Genomic DNA, 13802 nt, shown 5'->3' with positions numbered 1-13802 from the left:
GCGGCTTTGGGGTCCATTTTATATAAATATGGGTGATGGTCCATTACACCAATCCGTGTGGTCGTACATAGAGCCCACTTTCACTTGGCTTGATCTGGACCGTCCGTTTCAATGGACCCCACCTGGCTTAGGAGTCTGGTTTTGCCGTGGAGAGTAAGAAACGGCTAGGGAAAGGAAAGTTATATTCGAGGACCAATTGGAGTCCGCCACGTGCTTTTACCATGTGTTGACATTGCCCTACGGTTTGGTCAAAAGGTTGGATTTACTCACTTTCCATTTTTGTTTTTTAACTTTTATGGCATGTTTTACTTATTTGGATAGGAACCTGAAATTATTATATTAATTAGAAAGAGAAGGTAATCCAATTCCAATTTCTTTTCTGTTTATATTACTGATTTCCTGATTCATGCCTTCCCTATTTACTTACAACGCTCACCAATCTTACTTCCTCACATCGTTTTTTACAAACAAACGAAAAGATGATATTATTTGGATAAGAACTTAGAATTATTAGATTAAATACAAGGAGTACTTCATCCAATTCCAATTCATTCTTTGTCTATATTAATTTTTTTCTTGATTCATGACTTCCTCGTTACAAGTGAGTAAACACTCCCCAATCCTACTTTTTCACATTGTTTTTTACCAAGGAAAGGAAGGACGAATGGGAAGGGGGTAGGGACATTTTTGAAATGATGGCGGGGTGGGATGAGTGTATTAATAAACTTTAAAATGAGGAGTGAAGAAATAAGATGGGTTGGAAGATATGAATGGGGTGGAAATAACAACATTGGGTCAAATTGGGGGTGGGTATGTCATTTTCATCCCCATTATCGTTAAGCATTTTTCCCTCATCCCGCCTTCATACCTGCAATAATTAAATCGGGGATTCCCCATCCCCGCTTTCATTGGTGAACAGTTTCCCCGACCCGCCCCATTACGAAAAAAAAAACCAATAAAATGCTACTTTGTTAAACAAGGAAAAAGCACTATGAGCACAAGATATGTATCGATTCCATTTTTATTAACTAAAAATCTAGACTATTTAAAGAAATTAATACATGTCAAAACTACATGTTCAAGAATGATCATCATCATAGAGGTGGCACTACCATCATACATTTTTAATAATATAATTGTATGATAAAATAAATTTTATATATATTCTAAATGGGGAGGGTTCGGGTCGAGGATTCAAAAACCATCCTTGCCCCTCCCTGAACACCATACCCGAAAAATTCCCCAAACCAGTTTTTTATCCTTCATACTCGACCCATTAGGGTTGAATCCCTGCGAAGACCCTTACCCGTGAGGAAAATTGTCATCCCTACGGTCAATATGTAATTTTTTAATTTTCGGGAACAAATAATCAGAAACTTGGGCTTGAAGTCTTTGTTTGTTTTATTAGTTACGTTTTATTTATTAGCAATAAGTTTCTCATTTAAGAACTTTAATATCAAGTACTATACTATTTTTATTATTAATAATTATTTTTTTAAGCAAAGCGATAGTAGTTTCTCATTACATTATATAGTCTCGCTCACCTAAGGACTTAAAAATGAGGTCATGTAAGCATTTAGGTCATTAGGTGAGCGGGACTGAAATTATATATATCAAACTTTTCAATCCAATACTAAACCAAAACCAGAAGATTTTTTCTCTTCCCATACCACCACCGACAATAAGAATTGTAGTCACCTTTTTATTTGGATGGGTAGGCTCGAGTTTAGCCATTTATGTTTCAAGCTTTCAGTTTTGTTTTTAATTTGAATAACATAATGGGTTAATCTGATCTTATTTCTTTGTAAGTGGACATGAGAAAAATTAAGCAAATAACTATTGTTATTGAAGCCAAGTTCCTCCATGAACCTTTTCTTGATCTTGTTCTATCCATATTAATTTCCATAAAAAGCTTGTTTTATTAACCTTCCCGCATCATATAGGTTCTAGCAAGGAAAAGAGAACAAACCCTCAGTTCATACCAACAAGCTTATAATGTAATTTTTTGTGAACATATATGGAAAAAGTTAATAATTAATATATATATATATATATATATATATATATATATTTTAAAGGTAATATTTTGTATATAAATGTAAGACCATAAGCAATATATTTGTTTGGTGCTTAGGATTGAATTAGATAACTCACTAAATTTAAGGCATGTTGAAGAAAGACATGAAGAAATTGTTTTCAAGTTGAAGGTAGAATATGGATTACTCACGAAGAAAACTTATCCAATCTAATCTTTACATAATGGTAGGGGGTCATGCTAGGGAGACCAACTTGGGAGACCAACTTGGGTACCAACTCTCTAATAGAGGTGGAGCCCACCAATACAATGGGTCCCACGCTCTATTAGAGAGTTGGTATCCCAAGTTGGTCTCCCTAGCATTTTCCAATGGTAGGATATATCAACATCTTATGACTTGACCCTTCAAATTCACCTAAAATGAAAAATCGTTCACCCCTACCTTCATTTCCTTCCTCAACATACCTCAGAGACCCATTTGATAACTATTTCAGTTTTTAGTTTTCAATTTCTAGTTTTTCAGTTTTCATTTTTAAAAAATTAAAAATTGAAAACTTGTTTGGTAATTAATTTCAGTTTTCGAAAAAAAAGTGCAAAGTGAAAACTGAACAAAAGTTGTTTGGTAACTAATTTCAGTTTTCAGTTTTCAGTTTTATGTGGAACTTGAAAATGGAATTTTTTTGGGTCAAATTGTGAATTTTAGATTGTAGAATGAAAATGCATGTTACAAAGAGTTTGTAGTATTTTTCAGTGAATTTTTTAGATTTAGGATTATTTTTTGGTGAATTTTGGATTTGGAGGTTTTGAGGCTTGAATTGGGTCTGTTGCCGAATGCAAGAATCAAGCGGCCGAGTCCAAGTCGGGAGGTCCCAAATGCTGAGTTTTAGTAACTAGAGTGCATTTTCATGTGTTGTGATGTAAAAATAGTGAATGAAAAAGGAGAGCAAAATAAAAATAAAAAATGAAAACACTTCCAAGTTGTTTTCTAAAATAAAGGTGATTTTGAAAACTAGATTTCACTTTTTTAAAAACTGAAAATGAAATCTTTTACCAAACATGCTTTTAGTTTTCAGTTTTCAAAAAAAGTGAAAATGAAATGGTTATCAAACAACCCCTAAATTTATCGAGTTATCCAATTGAATTTTTTTTTTGGATGAAAATTCAATTCAATCTTAACACACCAAACGAGGACGTTGGTACTCAATTGCATATTGCATGAGTTGGTTCATTTATATTAAATTTCTAATCTCCCACATGAACGAAATATGATACATAAAATGCAGCAGAACCCAAAAGAAAAAGGGACAAGAGAAAATAGAATAGATGTGCGGCAATAGCGCCACTCAAATAATATGGGTGAGTGACGAGCGCTAAGTTGTAACATGAGTGAATGTGAATGATTATATTTATATAATTCGCACGCGTAGAACGCTCTTCAGCGTCTTTTTTTTTAAATTTTAATTTATGTTAGAATTAAAAAATAATAATGGGTAGTTGTGTTCCATAAAAATAAAATACATTATCTGATTTTCTTTCAATTTTAATATGAAAAAGTATAAATTTACCATATTATCCTCATTTAATTAATAATTTCAACTCTTAATATTTGCATTTACCAAAGGTATTTTCTGGTGTTTTGAATTTTTTATAATTCTCTGCCCTTTCTTTATATATATGGATTAAAAAGGCCTCTTCCTTATCATTTCAGTTTTTTCTTTTTATCTTTTTGGTCTTTTGTTATGTCATCTTGTTTGATTGTAGGCGCAAAAATTATTAGTTGAGAGAGACTCGGAGATCAAATCAAGTTCTTGTTGCAAATCACAATCTACAAATAAACCATCCACCTTCAGAGTAAAAATACACCAAATCGAAAATGAATCTGTACGCGCACGACCTCTCTCTCATGGACTACAACGACTTCAGCTTCTCCGATCCCTTTTCCGATTCCTTCTCCCGTCGCCGTACTCCTTTATATTCTGAGCCCGAAACTGCCTCTCATAATAACGACGACGATGCTACTGATGCCAGGGGCAATTATGGCAATAAAAGCAGCATCCGGCGCAGTCGTAGCCCTCCCAAGTACCGCCACGACGGCACTTCACCTCTCCCTCTGGGCATGGACTGGAGCCCTCCTCCTCGCAAATGGGTACTCTATCTTTTCGGTTTTTGATTTTTATGTATTTTTGTTTTGTTTTGTTTTGTTTATGCTTCTGTGGAAACCCAGTTATGAAGTTTTATATATATTTTTTTGGAGTGAATTATTGGGTTTGGGTTGGAATTTGGGTAGTGGGTTTTGTGAATGTGTTGTTGGAGTTTTTGGTTCAATCTGTTGAATGTTTGAAATTTGATTAATTTCAAGCAATTGATTATGAAGTTAGGGTGACTGAAGCGGTGGTGATAAGCTATAGTCTATGTTGTAAGATATTACCGATCAAGGTAGTTATTTTGTTTCAGCTTTGAAGCTATAAAGAGGACATATGGCAGTTAGTAGTCTAAGCATCATGAAATTTGTTTATCGAAAAATGACAGTATGGAGAGGGGGGAGGGAAGAAAATTTTGATCCATGCTAGTGATGGAGTGGAAAAGGTACTTTTGGACTTCTTAAAGCCCCAGAAGCATTAACTAGGAAAGACTGAACACAATCAATGAGTATTTTGTCAATAGCTTTATAATGAGTGTAAATTATATGATATGGTTGGTTGGTCTGGGATGGAAGCTTGGAGAATAAGTTTTGGGGCTAGAGTAAATTGTTTGCGGAAAATTGAAAGACTGTTTTTGGACGGGGTAAACAGGAAAGGGTAAGGGGAGGATACAGTGGAGGAATTTAGAAGTCCATGCATCAATTATGAAAAGTATATACTATGCAATGAGAGTGAAAGAATTAGGAATCGATAAATTTTCTGCATAATCTCCAGAGGTAGGAGGAGGGGGAGAATCCTGTGAAGTACCTGTGGAGTGAATCTAGAACCTAAAGAGTTACAGGGATTTGATTGGAAGGACATTTCTTTGAATCTAAACAGTTGCAGATGTTTGTAAATGCGTGCACGAGAGAAGGAAGGGGCAGAGGATCAGGAAAATCATTGATGGGGGTGGGGGCAGGGAGTAGGGATAGAAATCCCCAGGAGAATAAAAAGATTATTTTGACTGGGAAGGAGAATAGAAGATTGTATTGGAAGTAATATGGTGGGATGTTGCATCATCTATGCACATTTGCACACTGGGAAAAAGAGGGTTATGGAACGGACAATATTGTAGGAATCCTATAAAGTTGATTGTAGGCTGCATGCATCTGAAATTTAAGATTGCAGAGATACTAGATATGATGTTGAGCTGTTATGTAGGATTTTGGTGTTTCACCAGCAGAGAGATGAAAACAAGTATAATAAATGGTATTTAATTTTAGATAATTATTTTTTTCATTTTCACCAAGAAAAAACATGTTCTAGTATACGTTTTGCTGCAGTTATATGCTTCTAAGCTTAAGGTCCAAGTTTAAACATTATGGATTTCTTGAGTATAATAGTACCCAACATGACTAGAAATGATGGTGAATACTTGTGCACAGTAATTGCAAAAATTTAAGGGTTAGCCCTCCCATGTCTTTATTTTTTTGGGGATTAGTTGAAATCAGTGCTTCAACTATGTAGTTGTTACAGTGAAATATGTCTCTGACATGACCAAGTATGCTGTAAGTTAATCAGTTTTGTCAGTATTTGACAGATTTGGCTTTGCAGGCACACGATGGTGCATTATTTGGGTTTAAATTATTATGTTTCTTTGTCATTTTCCTTATAATAATCTATTTTGGGTTTTAAATGAAGGATGGGCGCGACTCTGTTTGGCCACATAACCCACCTACAGGATGGAGTTACTGTGTCACTATTCCTTCTTGGATTTTCCTGCCCAAATCAAGCGGTTCAGATCCTGTGGTGGTATACTTTATGTGTATTTTTATTTTAATTAAATTTAGTTTTTACATATATGCTTGTTTTCTGTTCTCATTTGCAACAACATTATTTGGAACATAGAACTATTCAGCCTCATTGTTGAGTAACTAAGTAATTTTTTTTTTTTTGAAATTTCTTTGTGGGCTTACATTTTGTAATTCCCATTGTATTGTGTTTGACATACGAAAAACACTTTGATGGGGTATCACGTTCATTTTAGTAATTATAATCCATGTCACGGCTATTATTATCTAATTTTTCAAAGTTTTGTAACAAAGAATTGCTGGAGATGTTAATGGAATGTTGGTTAGTTTTTTCTATTAGTTCTCTTGTAACGTTGGATGTGCATTATTTTCTGGTAATTTTGTACCTTTTTAAGTTGACTTCCATTTTAACATTCATAGAGAACAGTTTTATAGGGTTCAAGTTGGTGTACAATCACTGGAAGGAATCACCACTACTCGGGGGATATTACGAAGATTTAGCGACTTTTTGAAACTATTTTCTGAAGTAAGTGACATTTCTTTTCATTTATGTAACTCAGAACTCAGCAGTAAGTAAACAATGTCCATGTGTCAACATCAAATATATGAAGTGCGCATTAAAAGGAAGTACAAATGATTTATGATATTTAGGATTGGTAAGGCAAATGGTGGGGAAATAGATGATTATGTAATATCCATTACTGAAACAAGCTGGATACAATGGAGACAAGCTTGTGATTTCTTATGTCATAAAAGAGTACTAAATAGTAATATATAAAAGTGTAGTTCTATTGAATTGCTCCACTTGTTGTTCTTTACGGTTTATTTTTAATAATATTATCGTTTGTGTTAAAAAAAAGTTCAATTGAATTATCACATGGCTAGTTATTTTCCATGGGACAAAATTTTGGGTATTAAAGGAAAACAAGAGGAAGAGCAAGAAATCTATGTAGTGGAAGTGAAAATTTCAATGATTGATTTAAGGACAACTAAAAATCAACATATTGGAGAAAGATTCTGAGTGGCACCTTTTAGTAATAAGGAAATGACCAAAAGAGCGACGAAGACCAAGACTAAGATTGAAACAAAACTAAATTATCTTAAAAAAATTAGGAGATATATGCATCCCATATGATTGGGACAATGGTAAGGATGATGACCTTCAAATGTGCCAATTTCTTATCTCTAATTGATATTTCACCTTCATCTTCAAAATATCTAGGTTTGACTTTCATTATTGCATACTTTATCAAAAATTATATGTTCAGTTCCAATATAACAAGTAGTTAACTTGAATAATATACATTTAACCCCTTTCACTAGGTATAGACGGCGGAGATCAACACTATGTCGAAGATGCATTAGCTATCCATTTTTAACCTAAGGGTTGAGATGCTATTACTGAACTTAGCGACTTTCTAATCGGAACACACAAGTTTAAGCATATGCCTTTTGTGTTTTTGTTTATTGTAGATCTTAGCAATTTCATATTTTGTTGGACTATTGAGCAATCTCATTGACTATTGTCTTCTGTAGCTTAAAAAGGCGTTCCCTATGAAAGATCTGCCTCCAGCTCCTCCAAAGGGGTTCCTGAGAATGAAAAGTCGGGCACAATTGGAAGAGGTGGGCTCTCTCTCTCTCTCTCTCTCTCTCTCTCTCTCTCTCTCAGTCTAAAGTAATGGTGCACATCTTAGCTTTTTTATTTTCTTTGTAATTAGAAGCAAATTTAATATAAGCCCTACTTGTTGAGAATGGTGTGATACATTTTGATAAAAATCCTCATGGGGAAAGCCTTTTTAAGCTACATAAATCCTCATGTCAAAGTTGAGAATCTTGAGATACATTTTGATAAATTTACGTGTTGATTGGATCATTGATTTTCGTTGTCTGTTTGTAGTTAATTGCAGAGGTTACTTGTTAAAATAGCCTAATGTCAGTTTGATTGTCGAAAAAGGATAGAGTTTAGGGTTACTCAACACATTCATCAATCGTTATCGTCCCTCTTGCAATTATTTTTTTTGGGCATGGTGAGGGTTTTTTTGTTTTGTTTTTGGTTAAAAAAGGAATTGCAGCATGGATGATCATGATTATTGAAAATGCTTTTTTCATGTCTCTTTGATTTTTCTTAAGTGTTTATCCTCTCATTCTCAAATTAGTTTGTTTCTTGCAGCGAAGATGTTCTTTGGAGGATTGGATGGAAAAGCTATTATCAGACATTGATTTATCAAGGAATGTATTGGTTGCAACCTTTCTTGAGCTTGAAGCTGCTGCCAGGTCTTGTAGGTGTATCCTTGATGCATCTTAGAGATTATATTCTATGATGTATTGAATACGTCCATCTGCTTATATTAGTTTTTGGTTGTCATGCTCTTCAGCATTCCAAGAAGTGAATCAGCACATTCCAGATGTAAACTCTTCGACTAGTGGTGCAGCTCCATCATTCCTGTTACAAGCTCATTCAGATCTTTCTGTGGTTGCTGCTAGTTCATCTATTACATCAGATTATGGTAATGATACTCCATACGATGAATCTGAGATTGGAACACCAAGGCATGGAGATGATAACCATGCTAATCCTGGCATGGAGCATTCGACATCTGAACAGGACTTAATTGATTCACTGGCAACGTCTGTCAAGTTTGGCATATTTAACCGGACCTTTGTTCAGGCAAGCCTAGAAAGGCTCTCCAGGCGTCAATTTCCTGGCAGAAGTTATGCCAGTAGTACTGACAGGGACCAAGTAAGTGAGAACAACTCTGATGCCAGACCTCTTCGTATGGATGGAACAGAGTTCTTTTCGGAAATAGAGGATTGCAAGCGGGATGGCCATGCTCGAAGGCTGTCAACAGAGAGTTTTGGAAGTGATTTGAGTTCTGTGAGAGTTAGTGAAACATCTAACTTGGGAGTGGCCAATTTATTTGGTGATAGCTCCCTTGATCTTGCAGAAAGTTCTGAAGCTCCTAATACTTTTGTGAACTCAGATTTAAGGTTTTCAAGGGACTCACTCGTTGCTCTTCCATGCGATGAGCGACATAAATTAAACAGGGTTCTTACTACAATGCAGCAGAGACTAGCCACAGCAAAAACTGACATTGAGGATCTTATTGCTAGATTGAATCAAGAAGGTGCTGTGAGACAATTCCTCACGACAAAGGTATAATTTTTTTTATATTTTATTCTGAAACGAGAAGACGAAATTTTATTTTATAATAGAAACTGCACAGAAACACGGACAGTTAATACGTGCTTGTTGCTACTACGGTACTGATTGACAATTAACCTATAACAGTCAATAAGTTCTTGTTGCTAATATGATATTGATTGACTTCATTTGGGATTGTAGTCTGCTTCTATTCCCAATTTCCCAGCCATTGGGTCCTCTATATTTAGATGGCTGGGGTTGGGTTATCCATTAGTTTCAGTTTTTCCTTTTGGCAAGTACGCACTATTATTATTCTAGATTTTTATAAGTATTTAAATTTTTTCGTTAATTATTGTTTTTCCATTTGGCAAGTACGCACTATTATTATTCTAGAGGATGTCATGTCTCAGCCATGCATGGAAGTAAGGAATAAGGTGCTGTAAAAAAGTGAGTTTGTAACAGCAAAGGCAAACCTAAGTCAGATGCAAAGTCAAAGAATGCGTTAGCAGTTGTTAGTAGTCACAGAACTGGCGGGGAAGAATGATTGATTCTTTATATAAATGATAGTTACTGTGTAATGGTTACAGATTGAATGAAATTGCAAAATTCAGTTTAGGCTTTCGGAGGGAAGATTATTACCTCGCTCAAAACTCTAGTAGCTATAAAAAAGTTTATTTGAATTGTAACAGATCATTTTTTTGGGGCTTTTGTTGGACCAGATGAATGGTCTTGAACATGTTTCTCACATCTGTTGTTTTGTGTTTTTTCCATGAAACAGGCTCAACACTGTATCAAATTTAATGCTTTTGTTTGGAAAAGTAGAATTTGTGACAGGACCTGTTTTGATTGGTGATTTGTATTCATAGTTGGGTAACTGCTTAAGATTTACCTTAAATACTGGTAATGTTTAGTTGGAGTAGAAATGTTTTTCCCCTTGTGATGTCTGAAAAGGATGCACCAGATACCCAAGGGAATATGTGAGGACTTAGTAGTGTATTTTCATCTTTGCAACTAAGAATTGACTTATCTTGGTGAAATCTTGGAATTGTTTACTGGTTGCATTTTAACTTTGCTGATGGATTTGCGAAAGAGAAAAAGGAGGTTGACATTAATATTTCGAAGTCTTAGCTCAACTTCAATCCCCATAACTACTGGCTGTAATCTATTTCCCTAAAACGTTATTGCCTTACCGGAATTTTCTCTTGCAGGTCAAAGATCTGGAAGTGGAACTTGAAACTACCAGAGAGAATTGTAAAGAAAACATGCAGCAGACGGTGTTGACTGAAAAAGAAAGGTTTACGCAAATGCAGTGGGATATGGAGGAACTCCGAAGGAAGTGCTTGGACTTGGAATTACAATTAAAATCTGAGCAGGTTTGTTCCTTTTACTACATTTTTTTTATTAGATTTCTCTGTCATTGAATATCAAGGGCCTTCTGTGGATGACGTGCAAGAATATTCCAGGATGCAAAGGTGCATTCAGAGTCAACAAAAATATCTGTCATTCAGGAGAATGATATGTTGCTACAGGAGTTGGATGCCTCTAGGCTGCAACTTGAGAACTTGCAGAAATATCATGAAGAGTTTGAGGTGAAATCAAAGACAGATGTAAAGCTACTTGTTAAAGAGGTCAAATTTCTTCGGAATTCACAATCAGAATTGAAGCAGGAACTCAGTCGATTACTGAAAGAAAAGTTAGAAGTAGAGGTAATGTTGTTTCTGCTTCATTTGATTTTTGTTGAGTCCCAAACTTAGAAATTTGAATGATATGTTTTGGTAAACCATTATTGTTCTTCCTCATATGTGTGAAATTTCTTATGAACGGTAGTTTTCTTAGACTAGGAGACATCGAACTGAATGGGATTCACAAAAGAACAAGATAGCACTTCTAAAAAAATGGAAAATTAACAAGGACGACACTTAGAGCACATGAATACATTAGCCAAGGCTTTTGGGCATTTGATGATAGGAGATAAGGGTGCTAAGCAGAATTTAGTGTTTCTGTATTCTTCTGGATTTTAGCAGTTTTGGTCATATTATGCATTTTCTTGAAGGAAAAATACAATTTAAAACCCTCTAAATATGTTGTTTCGTGTTTATCTTTCAGAGGATTCTTCAAAAGGAAAGGCGAAGAATAGAGGGCGCAAATACTGCTAATGCAAAGTTGTTGCATGAATGTGAAATTCTTCACAATCGGCTTCAAGAGTGTAGTGTTAATTTCCTTGTTGAAGAGGAAGATAAACTCATTTTGGATACTTCATCCCCATCTGATGCTATAGATTTACTGACAACCTCTGACAATAGAATTGGTCTACTTCTTGCAGAGGTATGTTTGGCACCTTTAGTTCTTTTTTGGGGTAATTACATTTTTGGTCACTGGGGTTAGGGTCGAATTTAATTTTAGTCACCGAAATTTCAATTTTCTGATTTTGGTCACCGTATTTGCAGTAGTTAGCAAATCAGGTCAAATGTTTCAATTCCGTCAGTTTCATTAATTAAAAAATATTTTTTAAAATATTAAATTATAAATAAATAAAATGTAATTATTAATTTTTTTATAATTGTTTAATCCTCCTCTTTCTCTCTCTTTACTGGCACCATAACCACCCCACCTCAATCTCTTTACCCAACCTCTCAAATTCAAATTGCCATTGGAGCTTCATGATAATTCCCTGAAGCCACATCACCTTCTCTCTCCTCTATCTCTTCCCCCTCAACAGCCACTCACACCACCTCCCCCACCGCCTCACAGCCATCACCGCCCATCCCATCACCTCCCCTTCCCCACCTCCTCACAAAGGAGTATCGTCCATAATCAAAACCATGATAGATAATTGCAGAAGTATTAGGGTGTGCCATAGCAGATGCGGAAGAGCAACACGCAGAGAAACTAGTCGAAGAGAGAGAGAGTGGGGTGGGTTCTGGTTGCATTGGGGTGGGATGGGGGAGGGTAGGTGGGTGTGGGTTTTGGGTTCGAACAAACCCAGTTGAAGAGAGAGAGGGGGAAGAGACAGAAAGGTAAGAGAGAGAGGAGGGGATGGGCACGTGGGTTTTGTTTTGTTTTTTTGTTTTTCATAAATATATTAATTTTTAAAATTTTAAATTAATGAAACTGACAGAATTGAAACATTTGACACAATTTGCTAACCGCTGCAAATACTGTGACCAAAATTAAATTCGACCCTAACCACAGTGACCAAAAATGTAATTACCCCTAGTTCTTTTTCTTGTCTTTTAACTCATTGAGTGACGTATATTAGTAATCTGTATTTATTAGACTGCAAGCCGGCTCATGAAAGTGTACTTTTAAAAGTTGAAGGTGCTAACTAGCTTTATTGGTCTCCTTATACAAGTGATCCAAGTATTATAAAATATGATGCAAGAAATGTTGATGAAATATGAGAAGCACCGTGTGGTCCAACATGTGTGACTTTTACTGCTATATACCCATAGCAGTCAAATGCACATCAGGTCTTTTAGTCAATACTTATGTAGAATATATGTTTACAAGAATGATATATTCTCTTTCCAATTGTTAGGGTCTTATTTGCTTATAATTTTGGTGTGTCCAAAATGCTTCACAAAATTGGAACAGGCACAGCTCCTGGCTCAGGACGTCGAAAATGCGGTTATGGCAGTAGACGAAGCTCACAACATCTCTGGCGGTGATAGGACGGCTGATGATGAGTTGAGGAAGATGCTTACAGATCAGTTTGTTGACAACGCCAGATTAAGGATGCAGGTCAACTCAGTAATCCGTTGTGCTTTGAACGCCAATATAAAAGCTGAAGAAGAAGAAGATGATGATGATGGAGGAGATACATACTTAAGGAAAACTGTTCTAAGCAAATTCTTGGAAAGATGACATGTGAGTAATATTATTGTAGATCAATATACGAAATGCGTATCCCAGTTTTCTAAATCCTTGTATATACAGGTAGAAGTTACCAACACGCATGTTCTTTCTAGATTCTAACATATTATCATTCCTTGAATAAGTCAAGCTTATCTCCGATTTCATTGTACAACAGGAAAACAAGTTCTTTCTAGATTCTGACATATTGTCATTCCTTGAATAAGTCAAGCCTATCTCCGATTTCATTGTACTTTCTAGATTCTAACATATTATCATTCCTTGAATAAGTCAAGCCTATCTCCGATTTCATTGTACAACAGGACACGTTCCCTACTCGTGGTTTACTTTCCATAATCCAATTCTTTCTATTTCTTTGATGGGGAATGCTAGCAACATTCTCTCTAACCTTCTTTTGTGGACATTCTCCTTTTTCCTCATGACATGTGTCATTTTCTCTACACTTAAAACAATGACATTAATGCATTAGACAATATATCTTTTGTTTCCAAATTTACACTTATTAAATGTATTAACTTTATTTTTCCTTCAATTTACAACTTAACTTAAACAATTAAATTTAAAAAATAAACACTAAAAGTTCAATTAAATAAATATTTGAAAATAAAAATGAATTATACTTCCCTTAAAAAAAAACTTTTTTTTATCAAAAATAAATTTTTCAATAAAACCGTTAAAAATTATGGAATTTTAAAAAAATACAGATAAATATTTTAAAAAAAATTAATGAACATTCTAATTGATTAAAAAAGTTAAAAGGTCAAAAGAAACAGAAAAAAAAAACACCCTGACCCATTACACCATCTCTCTCTCTCTGACCC

At 35.1% G+C, this 13802-nt stretch overlaps 1 protein-coding gene across 2 annotated transcripts; it reads left to right on the top strand.

Annotated features, from left to right (window-relative positions):
- The first annotated feature begins 3747 nt into the window (after nt 1-3747).
- Nucleotides 3748-13338, top strand: LOC110767441 (Phox (PX) domain-containing protein). 2 transcript variants are annotated; one of them, XM_021970980.2, is made up of 10 exons: nt 3748-4181; nt 5857-5967; nt 6394-6492; nt 7503-7589; nt 8137-8245; nt 8342-9120; nt 10317-10481; nt 10572-10814; nt 11215-11433; nt 12703-13338. In XM_021970980.2, the coding sequence occupies exons 1-10, from the start codon at nt 3909-3911 to the stop codon at nt 12970-12972; spliced, it is 2355 nt and encodes a 784-aa protein (XP_021826672.2). In that variant the 5' UTR covers nt 3748-3908; the 3' UTR covers nt 12973-13338. The 2 variants fall into 2 exon arrangements, with proteins under 2 accessions (XP_021826672.2, XP_088106619.1); XM_088250493.1 differs by having other exon boundaries at nt 4070-4181; nt 6402-6492.
- The last annotated feature ends 464 nt before the right edge of the window (nt 13339-13802 follow it).

The sequence above is a fragment of the Prunus avium genome, chromosome 3, assembly GCF_965620075.1.
Source record: "Prunus avium chromosome 3, drPruAviu1.hap1.1, whole genome shotgun sequence".
NCBI classification, from domain to species: domain Eukaryota; kingdom Viridiplantae; phylum Streptophyta; class Magnoliopsida; order Rosales; family Rosaceae; genus Prunus; species Prunus avium.
This window is presented reverse-complemented; position numbering and strand designations above follow the sequence as displayed.